A 15,857-nucleotide genomic window follows, 5' to 3' on the forward strand; every position below is an offset into this window, starting at 1 on the left:
GCGCCCTGCCCCCACCCCCGAAAACACCCTTGGATGCCCTCCCCCCCACACACACACACACCATCACTCCTTTCACATGCACCAAGCATCCAACATACTCCCAAAGTCCTTCTCTGCAACCCCTCCATCTCTCCATCACCCCCCATGATGACCCCCCAGTTTCTACAGTTGTAGTTGATAGACTGTCTTGTCCATCAACAACCCTTCCAACCCACGTCTTCTCTGGAAAAAAAAAAATAATAATAATGAAAAAAAAGAAAAAATGCTATTTAAGCCACACGTCCGCTAGAGGGTTTTTAAAGACTGAATTCTAAGATTTCTCTTTCCTATCCACTGAAGCTCTAAAAAGGGAAACGCTCAAGTCTCGCTGTTTTATTTGTGTTTTTCCACTCGTTTTACGTTCAACTCAACTTTGGGACTTTCTTTGTTTTCGCCAGATGAGCTGAGTGCATCAAGAGAAGACGAGGTTGACCGAGAAGTGTTTGTCTAAGAAGGCGACGTTTTACTTTTTACGATTGTGCAGTGATTCTAGTGTGAAAACCGCCACCGCATCTCCCACTTGTTCCAGGATAAACGACTAGGTGAACCCCTTCTCATGTGTCCATTCACAAATTGTATGGTACTGGGTGCAAGATATAGCTACTAGAAACTAGACACTAGTCTTAAAGATACATGTGTGTGAGAGACTTAACCTACAGAAACATGGTGTGTAACTGTACTTGTAAAAGAATGGCTGATGACATAAAGAGCATGTCTGCTAAAATGTGATATTTTCTAGTCGAACAACATGATTTCTTTTTTGTTTGTTTGTTTGTCGGTTGGTTTTAATCCTATGATTTCCTGATACTACGTGCTGAATTGTTGGATAAATTGTGTTCTCTTGTTCTGTTTTCTTTTTATATATATATGTCACTGTAGTGGAAATTGTTACAGTTTCGTTCGTTCCCTGTGGCTGCACTGGCTTAGCACTTCCATGTGGATAACCGTTGCAGTTATGTCGAGTCAAACGCTAAAAAACGCTAGCTTTCCAATAGATCTTTTTTTTTTTGTTTTTTGTTGTTTTTTTTTCCACGAACCAATGGGCTGCTCTTCTCGTCCGTTGCCTCGGGCATTGGTTTTACATTAGGTCTGTGATTTTAATGCAACAATGCTGTTATGCTGGCATGGCAAATAAATAAAGAATTAAATAAATTAGATCTATGCGGAGCTATCTCAAACGTATACTGTAGCTGAAAGGCGTCTTTAGTGTGAGTGTAAATGGCTAGGGTGCATTCCAGTGTCTGTACCGCTAGGTCACAACCTATGGTCAAACCCATTCACTTCAAAAGGCCCCTTAACCCCCCTGTCCCCCCCCTCCCCCTCGCCTTGCATAGACTGGATTGTACAGTAGCCTTGAATGAGCAAAGGGCCCACAGTCATTTGTGTAACTAAGTGGAAAGTCTCAAGCTTTATATGAAAACATTCCATTAAAAGAGCAGCTACCCGGCCCAATGTGACATTGATCCAGTGCGGCTGTTTTGACCATGTAACTTTATAGGAAAAGAAAGCAGAACTGATGAAAACAGACGAAGAATGGAAGTTATTCTCAACATGCACCTGTTAGGATTAATTAAAAAAAAAAGAAAACTGTTCTAGCATATTCTCTGGTCACCATTGTGAACCCCCTCTGACCCCCCTCCCCCCTGATGTTGGTTACCCCTCCAGTGTTTTTCTGTGCTTTCTCTTCCTCCTCCTCCTCCTCCTCCCCCTCCGGCCCCTTTGCCTGTGTAAGTGTATTTAAAAGACCATGTAGATGTGTGCACACTTTCCAATGTTTGAGACGTACTGATGATGACAAATGCTCCTACAGGATGACGACAACAGAAATAAAGAAAATAAAAACTCGGTTTCACTGGAGTCACGTGTGTGGATTTTTCAAAAATACTGGGGTGAACGTTTTCTCTGGTGTGTTTGTTGACTTTGTATCCAAGATGGCGGCATGAGAGGAGACTAATAGGTTGGCAATGCATAGGGTATAAATTACAATAAAAGAAAGTAATGGAAAATTGTAGAAAATCTGTGAATTCTGCAGTGTTTCTAAAGCTTAATCCAACTGCCATCAATATAAAATCATGTTTTTGTGCACATGAAAACGCATATTATGAAGGTTTTTAGGGTTAAACTATCATTATTAGTAGTAGTAGAGGAGAAGTTATGAACGCTAGTATGAGAACTTGCATACATGCATTTATTTATAAATTATGTTTGTTTGGGGGTGCCAGCACACTTTGATTGCTATTACAGTATATTTCACACAGTATAATTAAATGTTTTCCTACAGTGGCACATTTCCCCAGTGAAAAATCACTGTAATATTCCTGTAGGGATTTATAGTATATAGTGTAGATCTGTGGTAATAGCGATTTTTCTGGTGACTCCATAGTAGTTTATGGTATTTCTATTTCCTACAGTAGCACTGTAATACGCCTATAGGGACTTATAAACTTAGTATTGAGTACACACTATAATTCCCTTATTGTACCTTATGGTATTTTTATATCCTATGGTATCACTATAATGTTCATGTAATAATCCAGTTTATGCTGTGATATAGCATCTTTTTTCATGTATTTTAAATGTAATTACAATTTATATGGATTATTATAGCTCTTCATGATAAGGGTTATCCCATCATGCTGTGTTTTACAGCACAATAATACAGTGTGTTGTCCACCTGGGTTATTAAACAACCTGTTGATGTGATTCAAATGGGGGATTATCCCTCACATGAATACACCTGATGCCAGCCCACATGTGTGTAAAGCGATTTGAGGTTGTTTTTTTTGTGTGTGAGTGTGTGTGTGTGTGTGTGTGTGTGTCTAGCAGTTGGTTTTCCTGTGCCACTTCCCATAATGCTGCATGAGGCAGAAGGTTGACAAGGAAAACATCTGCTCCAGTTGCACACTGCGTCTTTAAGCTCCGCCGCCGATAAATTACCACGCCGCTCACTGTCGCTGTCCAGCGAGGGAGGTGCTGAAATCAGAGCGCTCTCTCTCTCTCTCTCTCTCTCTCTCTCTCTCTCTCTCTCTCTCTCTCTCTTTTCTCTCTCAACCTCTCTCACTCTCTCTCCGCCGACCGACCGACACTTGCAGCCATTTTACGCAGGACGAACCCAATCATGTCGTGAGGGAGGCTCGCTGGTCACCTGGACAGACCCAGCCGCCGCCGCCGCCGCCGCCGCCGCGTCCCGGTGGTCGAACAGGTCCGGCCAAGATGGTGAAGAGGAAAAGCCTGGACGACACCGAGCAGGAGTGCGGGAAGGGAATACCGTTCCCCATCCAGACCTTCCTATGGAGGCAAACCAGGTTAGTGTGTGTTTCACTGGAAATTGATAACAGGTGTTTGCCATTGCCGAAAATAAGAGAATAATTTGACAGCAGCCGCGGCAAAGTCGCTGCCTGACAACATGAAAAGGCATCTGCATTCATAAGAGGCGTAGTCAGCGTCAAAATGAATGTATTGCCTTATTATAATTCAACGCCTTGAATGGGTAACCATGTCACTGAGTCTGTCAGTTCATTGGTTTCATTGATTTTTTTAAATGGAGGAGGGTGGGATGCATGATTTTAACTGTGGTATATGAATCGAGATGGGTACAGATTGTGTGATGTCACACCTGTAAAGCAAAATTTACATAGAAACCAGGCCAAAGAAATAGAATAGGCTGTGGAAGAGCTGTAGTGGATTGACTGCTCATGTCTGTGCAGTATTATTATTTCTGTGAAAATAGGGTGCATTTATCATTTTGCCAAGGTTAATGCTTTCCATATAAGCATGTTTTCCTCTCATGAGCATGTTGTTTGTCATATTTTCCAGTGCGTTTCTGCGTCCGAAGTTGGGAAAACAGTATGAAGCATCTTGCGTGGTAAGTCATTTCGTTAATGCCATGTCCGTGATGAGAGAAGATAATCGCTCCCTTCCCACTAATCTGTTTTTACCTTAATGCACCTGCAAATGAAGTGTACTCTTGGTTCCGCATTTAGCAAATTAGTTTTCCCCCCTTGTTTCCACCTATTACCCAGGGCCAGACCATTGGAAACTCATATCCATAATGACGCTCCTCCAGATCCCTTTGGATCTAAACAGAGCTGCCACTGTCTTTCCCAGAGGCATTGCCTCGCTCGGGGCCATGTGGGACGTTTAGATAGTCAAAGAAAGAGGCTTTAGTTTCTGGCTGACGTCTCTTTTCTCCCTCTCCCTGGCTGTCTCCCCAGTCTTTTGAGCGCGTGCTGGTGGAGAATAAGCTCCACGGACTGTCGCCGGCCCTGTCGGAGGCCATCCAGAGCATCTCGCGCTGGGAGCTGGTCCAGGCCGCCCTGCCCCATGTGCTCCACTGCACCTCCATCCTGCTGTCCAACAGGAACAAGCTGGGTGAGGACACACAGGACGCACATTTACACCATTTAGATGATTAGCTGACAGCCTTATGCAGTGATTCAGTGTCTTGCTTCAACAAAACACCAAACCTGTGTGTCTCTAACCATTAGGTCACCCTTCTGCCAAGATGTATGGGTACACACACATGTATGGGTGCGGACACACAGGTGAATACAGAGGCATATACACATTTACACATATACACATCCATATAAACATGCAAAACATACAGATAGATAAACAAGAATACGCAGACACACTTTTGCTTGAGGGCGAGTAAACGTAAAGAAGCAGTGATGTGAAGCATGTTATTCATGCCTTTGTTTTTACTTACATTATGGAAACAAAAATTAAATAAAAATAATTAGAATATAATATTTGGGAAAGCTACAGTTCTTAGGGACACTATTTTCCTGCATTTCACCAGCACCTAAATGCAGCATACATTCAAAAAGAGACAAATAATAGACATTAATAATGCAAAAAGAAAGGTCCCTCTATGAATTTGTCTATTGATTTAGTGATCGATTGGCATGATATATTGAACTATTTGTTGCTGTTTTTGTCACGTTGCTGGTTGATATCCGAATCTGGTTATAATCTGTTATTTGATGCTTTTGCTTTGGCAATAAATACTTTTATATTTCATGCCAATACAACACACTTTAATTAACAAACGAACATGCTTGCGAGCTAATTTCTTGATTATGTGTATATTGTCGCTGTTGGGTGAAAGCCTTGTATCCAAAATCCAACTTTCCAGGAACTAAGAAAAACAGGCTTGTGTTCGCTTGATGATAATGCATTTTTGGCATTATCTGATTAGTTTTGAAAGTGTTTCATAACAGAGGTCGGGCAATTTTGTCATCCCATAGAGGAGCATGTAATCCTTTAACTGAAGTGAAAACATGAAAATCACCAAAAGTGGAGCTACAATGTTTTCACACAACAGCAGCAATATGCAATACCACACACACACACGCACACACACAGGCTCAAACACTTGAGGTTCACACAGCCAATAGAGCCCATTCATCACCTCACTAAGCTGCAGTCACCACTAACCGCTGACCTTTGACCTCTGGCAGGCCACCAGGACAAGCTGGGCGTGGCGGAGACCAAGCTGCTGCACACCCTGCACTGGATGCTGCTGGAGGCGGCCCAGGAGTGCAACCACGAGCCCAGCCTGGGCCACGGCTGGTCGGCGGGCAGCAGCAGCAGCGCCTTCCTGCAGCCCGTGGGGAACCAGGGCTCGTCCCCGGGGGGCCCCGGCTCCTGCTCGGGCTCGGCCCTGGGGGGGTCGGGGCCCCGGCACAGCGGCTCCCTGCTGGAGGAGGACGAGCACGCGCGCACTAAGCTGTTCCACAAGAGCATGGCCACCGTGGAGCTGTTTGTGTTCCTGTTCGCCCCACTCATCCATCGGATTAAGGTTTGTGTCTTGTGTTAGACAGTAAACCGACATGTTGGGCTAATATTAGCCTTTTATTAAAAATCCCATACCAGCCACATGATTTAGTGTCACATGAAGGTCTAAATGCTGTTTTAGAGGCTTTTCCACTGTACCAAGAATTAAATCCTGGGGGAATATTTGGAATTTTTGAAATTTTCTAGTATGAAAAACGTCAAATTTAAAGCTACTGAATAGCCGCTATTGGCAGCTTCATTCTACAAATACTGATATCGCTACTGGCCTTCAAAAGCCCATATCAAACCCTAGTACAATCCAACACACTGACACACTGCCCCTATTGATCTGTGTGCAAACAGATGCGAGGGTTGGGTTTCAGTTCTCTGGGGATTGCTGTGTGTTTTCCCACTGTGCAATAAATTACTGTACCTTGTAAGTGATCATGCTACAAGAGCAGTAGTACTCTTTGCAATCATCCAGATCCAATTACGCAATGATAATATCTCAGCATTTCATGTCATAAAAGTTTATTATGAGGTCTTACATGATGCCTCTAGCTTTGACTGAATCATAATTGTCTGAGGAAGCAGCACTTCATTAATTATAAGGTTAGTGTGCCAGCCTGCTTCTCCTCCAAATGGAATCCTTAATTCTGAATGTCACATTGTGTCATTTCCTCTAGGAGTCTGACCTGACCTTCCGATTGGCCAGCGGTCTGGTCATATGGCAGCCGATGTGGGAGCACCGGCAGCCCGACATCCCCGCCTTCACCGCGCTCATCAAACCTGTCCGCAACATCGTGACAGGTGAGACATCCTCATTTACAGGCTATGAAATCATATCTTTCAAATCGTCCAGTCATAATGAAGACATGTAATCTGCTCCGCCTGTTCTCGACAGCAAAAAGGAACTCCCCAGTCAACAACCAGTGCAGCCCCTGTGGATCTGGCAACCCGGGTCCCATGGTGAGTGAGTGTTTTCAGATTGGCTCCCACCAGATCTGGCAACCGGTGTCCCCACGGTGATTGAATGTGTTCAGGCAGGAGGCAGAGACATCCTCCCCTCCCCCCTCTCACATCCCTCCGGGTGGCTGCTAATATTCATTAGCACCAGCCATCCGGGAGCATTAGCCAGGGTCATGATGGTAACCTCACTGCAACCTCACGCAACCTCAACGTAGCCTCACAGCCTTTGATCATCATTGTCTGTCTGCCTGTCTTCCTGCCTGTTTATCTGTCTCTCTCTCTCTCTCGCTCCTTCCCACAGGGCTTCCAGGTGGTTTGCGAAGCCGCCCAATCAGATTCGTCCTCCCCCGGGGCCGGAGAGCAGAGCTGTCGTCGTGGTAACTCGGTGGAGAAAGGCGGCCCTTCCCAGCAACCCCCACTGGTCAAAGGGCTTTCCAAGAAAAAGTGAGCAGCGCTGATCAATTCACCCTCAAGCAAATAGATAGGGAGCAGCTAGTTAGTACTGGTCATAGATTTTTGATTTGTTAAGGAGGTGTCATGGGCCTAAATGGAACAAAGACATCCAGGATGGGAGGGGCGAGCTTGATACCCACAGTGACATCACTACTCCCACCCATCCAACCCTTTCCTCTAAGGGTGCGATCACACCTCCAGTTTGTTTTCTTTGCTCTGGTCCATAGTGGAATAGTTGACTGTACTGCATTTTTGTATTTGGTTCATTTAGGTTCACACTGCCCAATCACAAGCAACCTAGGGCTTGTAAACAAAAGTCACATGGACTCACAAGTAGCTTGTTTGTTGGACAGAGTTTTGGTCACCTGTCATCCTGCCAGATTAGAGATGTCAGAACAAATCCAAGTCCAGTCCCTGCAACTTTAGTTAAGCATGATGGACTTGTCTGCACTCTTTGCAGCAATTGACCTTCACTGCTGTTCATACCAGTTAAGAACACATGGAGAAACAGCTGAATATGAGCATCAGTCCAGACTGCAGTTTGCCCTCAGTTCATTATGTCATCCTGGGTTTTCCAAGCAAGAGTAACTGCTGGCTATCAGATGTCAACATCTGTCTCCTTATATTCATAAGCTTACATTTTGGGGTCATTTCCGATCATGTTGGTTCAGATTACATTCTCACTCCTAATGAACCGCACTGCGGTTTGCTTGGAGGAGGACAGAGACTTGTCATTCGGTGCCACCTGACATTGTTCTCACCTGCCCAAACAAACCAAACTAAAGGAGTAAATGCTCTAGAGTTGGAATAAACTGCATCAAATACGCCTGCTGTGAACACGCCCTACTAGCACAAAGGCTTGTTACCTCAGATCCTGCGTATTGATAAAAGCCAGTTATAGACGCGTAGAGATTGACTGGTGAACGTCAACTGGCCTCATTTCCCCATAGCATCTTACCACGGAGATTCATAGTGTCATTTGATCAATAAATGAATCCGCTGCAAAGATTTGTTTCGGTCAAATCTTCGATCGATAAGTAGTTTGACTTCCATTTACCCCGTGATGTCAGCTGTGCGTTGAAGCGGCGCAGAAGTGCAGTGATTTGCAAATGACCCGCGATGACACAGAGCCGGTGCAATCATCTTGTTGACGGCTAAACATTTTGCCCCGTGGCATCGTCTGTCGAAACACACTGCACAGCACAGCTTGGCTCACTAGCTTGTGAGAGCGCGCGTATATGAATAGCTCCTCCTTCCCTTGTGTAATGTGTCGCTCTAAGCAGCGCTGTGTTCTCAGTCACACACACACACACACACACACACACACACACACACACACACAGCCTTCTCTTGCTTGAGCTTTAGCAGACCCATCTGACATTTGCCCACATAACAAGGGTAATTATGCTGAAGTAATGTGCTACATGTCTAATGCTGGCAGTGTCCCTGGCCTGGCATGACACGGCCTGGCTTGATTTTGGTCCGCCCAAGGCAAGTCTGGCGTGGTTCAGTCCTCGCCGCCAGACTTAAACTCAATCTGTGCCCGCTTTGGCACGGGCAAGTTTCACCAGACAGGTTGGCAGCGAACGATAATCGTCCATATTCAGAATTGGACTTTGTACAGAAGAGGTTTGTGCATCCAAGATCATGCAAACCTGAACTGAAGTGTGATAATTTGGATGCTTCAAGTGATGAAAAAATGCTGGATTATTCAGATACATAAAAGCCCTCCTACATGCTTTAGATACAAGTGCATAAGTGTGTGTGTGGGCGGTGGTAGCCTAGAGGTTAGAGAGGCAGGTTTGTCACCAGAAGATTGCCGGGTTGAAGCCCAGGACTGGCTGGGAATATGTGGGTGAGGGAAATGAATGAGTAGTGCTTCCTCAACAACTACTGCTGAGGTGCCCTTGAGCAAGGCACCTTACTGTTTAGTGGTTATACTGGCCAGCTCCCAGGTCTGGATGTGTGAAACAGTATGAATGTGAAGTAGGATGTAACTGGAAAAAAACGCAACCGAGCTTTGGCAATTATCCCCAGATAAATAAAGGTTAAAAAAATGTACATTTGCTACATCCCATGTGGGTGTTTTGTGTTTTTACCACTTCATCCTTAATCACCTTGACACTAGGCTGAGTGAATGAGAGTGAAAGCGTGGAGAGCTTCATAAGCCGTCCATTGCTCATCTCAACTCGCTCTGACAACCAGGCGAGTCGCTCAGACGCTTCCCATGATCCCTGTGACGACCAGCAACGCACTGTGAATCAAAATAAGCCCCCTCCCTCCTCCTCCTCAGCCTCATACACTTCAAACAGCGGTAGGGTTTTGCAGCAGTCACATGGCAATGCGGGAAGGGAGCCCATCGGGAGAGATTTATCCCTATTGTTTCTCTGCACACACTCAACAAAGGCAGATTAATTGCTTTCTACATCATTGGTGGGAATATTAAGTAGTTTGGTGTGTGTGTGTGCGTGAGATCAGGGTTAGGGAAGGAAGTGAGCCCAATGTAAACGAGCCGTACAGCGAGAGAGAGTCTTGACATCTGAGGAGACGTGACTAGAAGCTCTAATTTCTCTCACAGAAAGTTGTGGATTCATATTGTGCAGATCCAGTAAGAGGCGAGGCTTCACCGCTGGCCAATACAGCAGATTTCAATCCAAGCCACTCATTTAGATTGTCTGTGATACTCTGTCATGCGAAAAGACATGAAGCAAAACTGTAATCAATTTATGCTTTAATTTAAAGTAATAACACATTGTAAGAATAAAGGCACTCAGCATAGACTGCAGCTTCTTATATTTCTTATAGGAAAACATAAGGGATCCCTGCAGGTGTTTACAACAGCAAATGTAAAAGCTTTCATGAACTGGTTATAGGCTGAATCACTACCATATGTTCTCAGTCTGCAAAAAAATAACATAAATTTGTATAGTAGAAATATTTTTTTCCTAGCCCATGAATCATCTTGTGACCCGGCAAAATCACATTTATTTATATGAAAAACCTGCGGATTATTACTTTAATTTAATTTAATTTAAGTCCCTATCCTCCTATAACGTACATTAACTACTATGATTTCACCTCATGAAGACTTACGTCAGCCTAAAACAGTGGGTAAAGTCTTTTCTTTAAATAAAAAGGTGAGTAAAGTGAATTCAAGTGGGTTTTTGCCTGGATGACTCTGTGTATCTATAGACAGTGTGAGAGAGACTCAGCCATAACTCTGCAGTGAGCAGCTGCTCTTGCTCTGCACTTAGACCCTCTTGTACTCACTTCTGTGCTGTACGACCGAGATAAAATCATCTCCGCCGTGAGGCCCTCTGATTAATGCAGCTTACTCATCCCCGGCGCCGCATCTCAGAGCATTGCTGATGCTGAGGCAGTTTCCATGGCAACCGCTGGGCTGCTGCATCTCTCCTACCGCATGGAGTCGGGGGCTGGGCTGTCTCTCTCTCCGCGGGCCTGGGGCGGCTGTCGTCACTCGGTCTCCGTGGCAACCTGTCACAACAGCAGCAGGCAGAGTCTGTGTGTGTGTGTGTGTGTGTGTGTGTGTGTGTGTGTGTATTGGCTAGACAGTGAAACGTGATACAGCCTCCCTCTGCTCTCCTCTCTCCCAGCGATTCATGTAGATATTGACCGTCTCTTCCTGCTCGATTTAATATACCAGCCAAGATTAAATGCCTCTCTCTCTCTCTCTCTCACACACACACACACACACACACACACACACACACACTCTTCTCCATCCTCTCTCACTCTCATCTCCTCTTCATCTTCTCTCACTCTCTTCTTTCTGCTCTTTTTTCTATCTCCACTCTCTCTGCTCTCTCTATCTTCGCTTTCTGCTCCCTATTTTTCTCTCTTCTCTATCCTGTCTCTCGTTTCTTCTTTCTCATTCTGTCTTTTCTCTCTCTCCTCTCTTTTTCTTTTTTCTTTCTCCCTATTTCCTCTCTTTGCTCTCTCATCTCTCTCTTCTCTCCTCTCTTTCTTCTCTTCTCTTTCCACTTTCTCTCTCTCTCTCCCTCTCCCTCTCTCTCTCTCTCTCCCTCTCTCTCTCTCTCTCTCTCTCCCTCTCTCTCCATGCTATTAGTATCAATATCTTCCCCCTCAGCATGCAGCGCTATACGCTCTGCAGCTCACCAACCGCTGACCTTCATTCCAGCTTATTTATAGTGGACTCACGTAGGCCGAGGCTCCCTCTCTCCCTGCTGCTCTCCCAATGATGCTGGAGGGGGGCTCTGCCCTTGTTTACCATCCTCCTTTGATGCATTATTAATGAAGCCGTGTGGCGGGAGATGATGACACACTAATATTACAGGGGATGGACAGGATGTGGGGTAATTGTTATGGTAATATGTATTTGTGTGCCAGCGCTCAAACGGCTCAAAATGCACCAATTTTTTAATCGGTTTTCAATAATGTCGCCTAATAAGTCCCTCTTTTTCCATCTTGCTTGCACCTTCTCCCCTGCTTCCTTTGCTTTTCTCTCCTTTCTCTCCATCCCTTGTTCCACACCACTCCTCTTCCTTTCCTCCCATCTTCCATACCTCCATTTCTTCCATAGTCTTCCTTCCCACTTCTACACATTTGCAAAAACAGATAAATGTCATTCCTGAAAAAAAAAAAATGAACTACTTTCTGACTAACAAAAAAATGGCAAAAACCAATATCACCTATTGACAGTGCATTACTAGTTTGATTTTTTGATTGATATTACCTGGAAAAAAAATCAAAACATGAGTTATAGAAATAAATAAAAATGGAGTTATATGCTTTTGCAAGACAAACTCTTCACATATTCCTCCTCTGTCCTTCCCTTCCCTCTCTTATAAGCTGAATTCAGTTCAACGCAACGGCACTTTAATTATCCCGCATGGGGCAATTAACCAGCAACTAAGCATAATGTGAGAGATTAAACCATTATAAACATCCTCTCCCTCCTCTGTATTCTATCCCAGGACGTCAGCCCCGGCCGGCCTGCCCCCCTCCCTGGCCCAGCGCGCCCGCTACGCCACCTACTTCGACGTGGCGGTGCTGCGCTGCCTGCTGCAGCCCCACTGGACGGAGGAGGGCGTGCACTGGGCCCTGATGTTCTACCTGCAGCGCCTGAGGCAGATCCTGGAGGAGAGGCCCGAGCGCGCCCCGGAGCCCCTGGTCACGCCCCTGCCCCGCCCGCGCAGCAGCTCCATGGTGGCCGCCACGCCCTCGCTGGTCAACACACACAAGACACAGGTACTGGCAGAAGGACTCAATACAATAGTCTCCATTGAGTCCTAAAATCTAATTAAAATAAGTGAACAAAACTCTGCAAATGGGGTTCGATCATTTCACTTGTTTCCAATGCAAACACAATCAACTTGTTTCAAGAATTTTGTAGAATCAATTGTCATTTTCTTGATAGCAGTGCAGTGATCTGCCTTATTCTGACTGGTTTCAACATACGGACACTCATTTCTAGAACATTCATGAAACAAGTGAAGCTGCATTGTAAACAAGTGGAGTTATTTCACCTCACTGGCAGAATTTTTCTCTTGGTTGAAGAAAAATAAGATTGGAAGGCTGAATGTGAGACTAAATGATGGATAAGATGTTTTTTTTGCAGTGCATGTTGGTCTCATGAGAGGCTAGTTAAATATTAATAAAGATACCCACAGTAGATCAATGCTCCCTTGGTAGTTTAGTTGACTTTTTGACCACAACCAGTTCTGTGGTCAACAAACACAACCAGTTTTGACCACAACAACAGTTTAATGCATACTATGTATTTGCGGTCCAAATCAGTGGTTCTCAAACTGGGGGTCGGCACCCCCCAGGGGGTCACAAGATGTTTCATGGGATAGGATCTCGCAGATGATGAGCTGAGCATCACATCATCCATGTGTTCTTTTGTGTCTGTGCAGGATATGAGTCTGAAGTGCAACGAGGAGGGCAAGTCTCTGAGCACCGAGACGTTTGCCAAAGTGTCTCTGACCAACCTCCGCCGACAGGCCGTCCCAGACCTGTCCTCCGACCTGGGCATGAACATCTTCAAGAAGGTCTGACATGTCTGAGTCTGCTGTCCAGTGTTATGTTTTTGTGCAACTCTTCATCGGATCAGTACTAGATGGGTGTTGTCTACTGGATCAGGACAAGTCAGAGAGTGTCAGATAAACCACAAGTAAAAAGTAGGATAATTGTTGTCTAATTTTTGTCTAATTTCCTGCCACTCATTGTTATGTATTGTGTGGCAAATCCAGTTTAATTTCAGTTTAACATCCTCTCTCTATATCCCTGTTTCGATCTCTTTCCTTTCTCTATATCCATTTCTTGTCTCATTGATAGATTTATTAATTTATTTATTTTCATAATTTCAAAGAAAAGTGATTTATTGTAACTGGAGACCATACTGCACACATTACTCCTTAGATCCTACCAAGGATAGCACAACAAAGCCAGCAGCTAGTTTTATTTTTTTGCCATTGTAGCAAGGGCATAGGTTTCATTTCAGCGGTTTCCCTCATTTCACAGGCAAAACTGAAACAAAACATAGACATTTACATGAGAAAAGTATGTAGGTATGAGAGAGAGTGAGGAGAGTTACTGGTCGATGTGAAACATGGTATGACATTGCTTAATCTCCATCTCCTCATCTGTTCCAGTTCAAGAACCGGCGTGAGGACCGGGAGAGGAAGGGCTCCATCCCCTTCCACCACACGGGGAAGAAGCGTCAGCGGCGTATGGGCGTCCCCTTCCTGCTCCACGAGGACCACCTGGACGTCTCGCCCACCCGCAGCACCTTCTCCTTCGGAAGCTTCTCTGGCCTGGGAGACGACCGGCGGACCCTGGACCGTGGGGGCTGGCAGGCCACCATCATGGGTAGGACCCAACCACCAATTCTACCACCCAACTTGGTGGCAGAATTGAATTAATAGTTTTGTTCCAAATGAGATATCCACCATCTGGAGGGGAAAAATGATGCCTGCTCTTCAAAAATGATTGCTGGCATGGAAGTAAAGCGTATTATCCAGAATCCAGAATTATCTTATCCCAGTTATGGAGATTTTGTGGACAGAAATATGTGTTTTTGAAATGTTTACTGATGACTTTCAGGTTGCAAAATTCAAAATGGCTCCATAAAGCCTTTAAACTAGTATTAAATGTTCAGAAAAGCAAGAGTCCTGAAGCAGAGAGCGGAGAATCCCTTGTGAAGACGAGTTGGACATTTAGGCTTCATCTGATTTTCTGTCTATCTGTTGGCTTGTCTGTCACAAGATCCGTCCATCCTTGTATATATTATCTGGTCAGTCAGTGCTCTTTTGAAAAATAAACAACAACTATGGACTGTCAATTTTTCAGCGAGCTAGAATTTAAAAAATCATCAGATGAAATCATCAGGAAATTGGATATCACCTTAACCTTTTCCTTAGTTAAAACGTCAATCTTTAGTGACTGATCCCTAGATATGTTTGTAAATCTTGCTTTTGTCCATAACTCTCACAAAATGTATCAGTCTCAATCATCAGCTTGAACCTTTTCATCTCCCATATAGTTTGAAATATGATGACATGAATACAGCATGTCACAGAACAGAGAGCATGTTGTTATCTTTCTGCCACTTCCCCTCCTTAGACTCATTATTTTTCCACCACTTGCTGTCCACTAAGCTCCCGTTAGATGAGTCATAGGATTCTGGGTAGATACGGCCTGTCAGATGGTGAATTAGGCCGGCTCATTAACATTGGTATTTCCTATTAGCTCTCGCTGAGAAGTGTGATTAAAATTCGCTGAAGGCACAAAGACCATTTTTTATTATCTGGAGTTAGTGAGTTTTTAACAGCCTACTTTTCTTGAACTCAATGCCCCCTTACACCATACTATTTGCTGATCTACTGCTTTACTTTGCCTCCATCTTTAAGGAGGAATTTTCTGGACATACACAATAGATACAGGATAAATACACCCAAAATTAGAGTTACAAGCTTTTCACACAACAGCAGCAAAATGTTTTTGTAGCTCGGTCTCTCCAGCCGTCTAATTGCTGGTCTTTCTCTCTCGCCGTCTGCTTTAAAAATTGAGCTGACACTTTTATCGAGTGTGTGTCTGCATACGTGTGCGTGTGTGATTCAACCTGATGTGTTTTTCTGCTGCATCGTTCCCTATAGGCAAATTCACACGGAGGGGCAGCACAGACACGGCTGCAGACGCAGACAGCCTGAGCGCCAAACACTCCCACTCCCACCACTCCCTGCTGAGAGACATGCCCGACCACTCCAACAGCCACAGCGACAACACCGTCAAAGAGGGTAAGGACTTAGTCGAGTCCAAGTCAGTTCCGAGACCAGGTTCAGCTGAGACCAAGTCAAGACCGAGACCAGAGCGAACAGAGTCCAGTTCAAGACCAAAATAGACAATAAACTGAACTACATTTCTTTCCGAATGTAAAAATAATGCTTAAGGTGTTTCTAAAGGCAAATCGATCCCATCCAGTGAGAATAAATCACTTTTCTTTGAAATTATGAAAACAAATCAATCTATCAATAAATCAACAATAGATATAAAGAAAAGAAGAGAAAGGAAAGAGATCAAGACAAGGATAGAGAGAGGAAGTTAAGCATCTGAGACTTTAACAACTGAAGCAC

The 15,857-nt window shown here is 44.6% G+C and overlaps 1 protein-coding gene across 1 annotated transcript in view; it reads left to right on the top strand.

Annotated features, from left to right (window-relative positions):
- The first annotated feature begins 3,252 nt into the window (after positions 1-3,252).
- The window catches only part of LOC139641099 (protein unc-80 homolog), a 61,876-nt gene continuing 49,271 nt past the window's right edge, over positions 3,253-15,857 (top strand). The window contains exons 1-11 of the mRNA XM_071515344.1: positions 3,253-3,344; positions 3,856-3,904; positions 4,254-4,410; positions 5,505-5,845; positions 6,507-6,630; positions 6,725-6,789; positions 7,091-7,233; positions 12,198-12,471; positions 13,140-13,274; positions 13,878-14,094; positions 15,381-15,521. Of these exons, the coding sequence (XP_071371445.1) occupies positions 3,253-3,344; positions 3,856-3,904; positions 4,254-4,410; positions 5,505-5,845; positions 6,507-6,630; positions 6,725-6,789; positions 7,091-7,233; positions 12,198-12,471; positions 13,140-13,274; positions 13,878-14,094; positions 15,381-15,521 (1,738 nt within the window). The remainder of the gene's footprint in view (positions 3,345-3,855; positions 3,905-4,253; positions 4,411-5,504; positions 5,846-6,506; positions 6,631-6,724; positions 6,790-7,090; positions 7,234-12,197; positions 12,472-13,139; positions 13,275-13,877; positions 14,095-15,380; positions 15,522-15,857) is intronic.

Source organism: Centroberyx affinis, unplaced genomic scaffold (genome assembly GCF_046629955.1).
Source record: "Centroberyx affinis isolate AG114_WGS23_722 - 3 ecotype Tasmania unplaced genomic scaffold, CSIRO-AGI_Caff_v1 ptg000343l_1, whole genome shotgun sequence".
NCBI lineage: Eukaryota > Metazoa > Chordata > Actinopteri > Beryciformes > Berycidae > Centroberyx > Centroberyx affinis.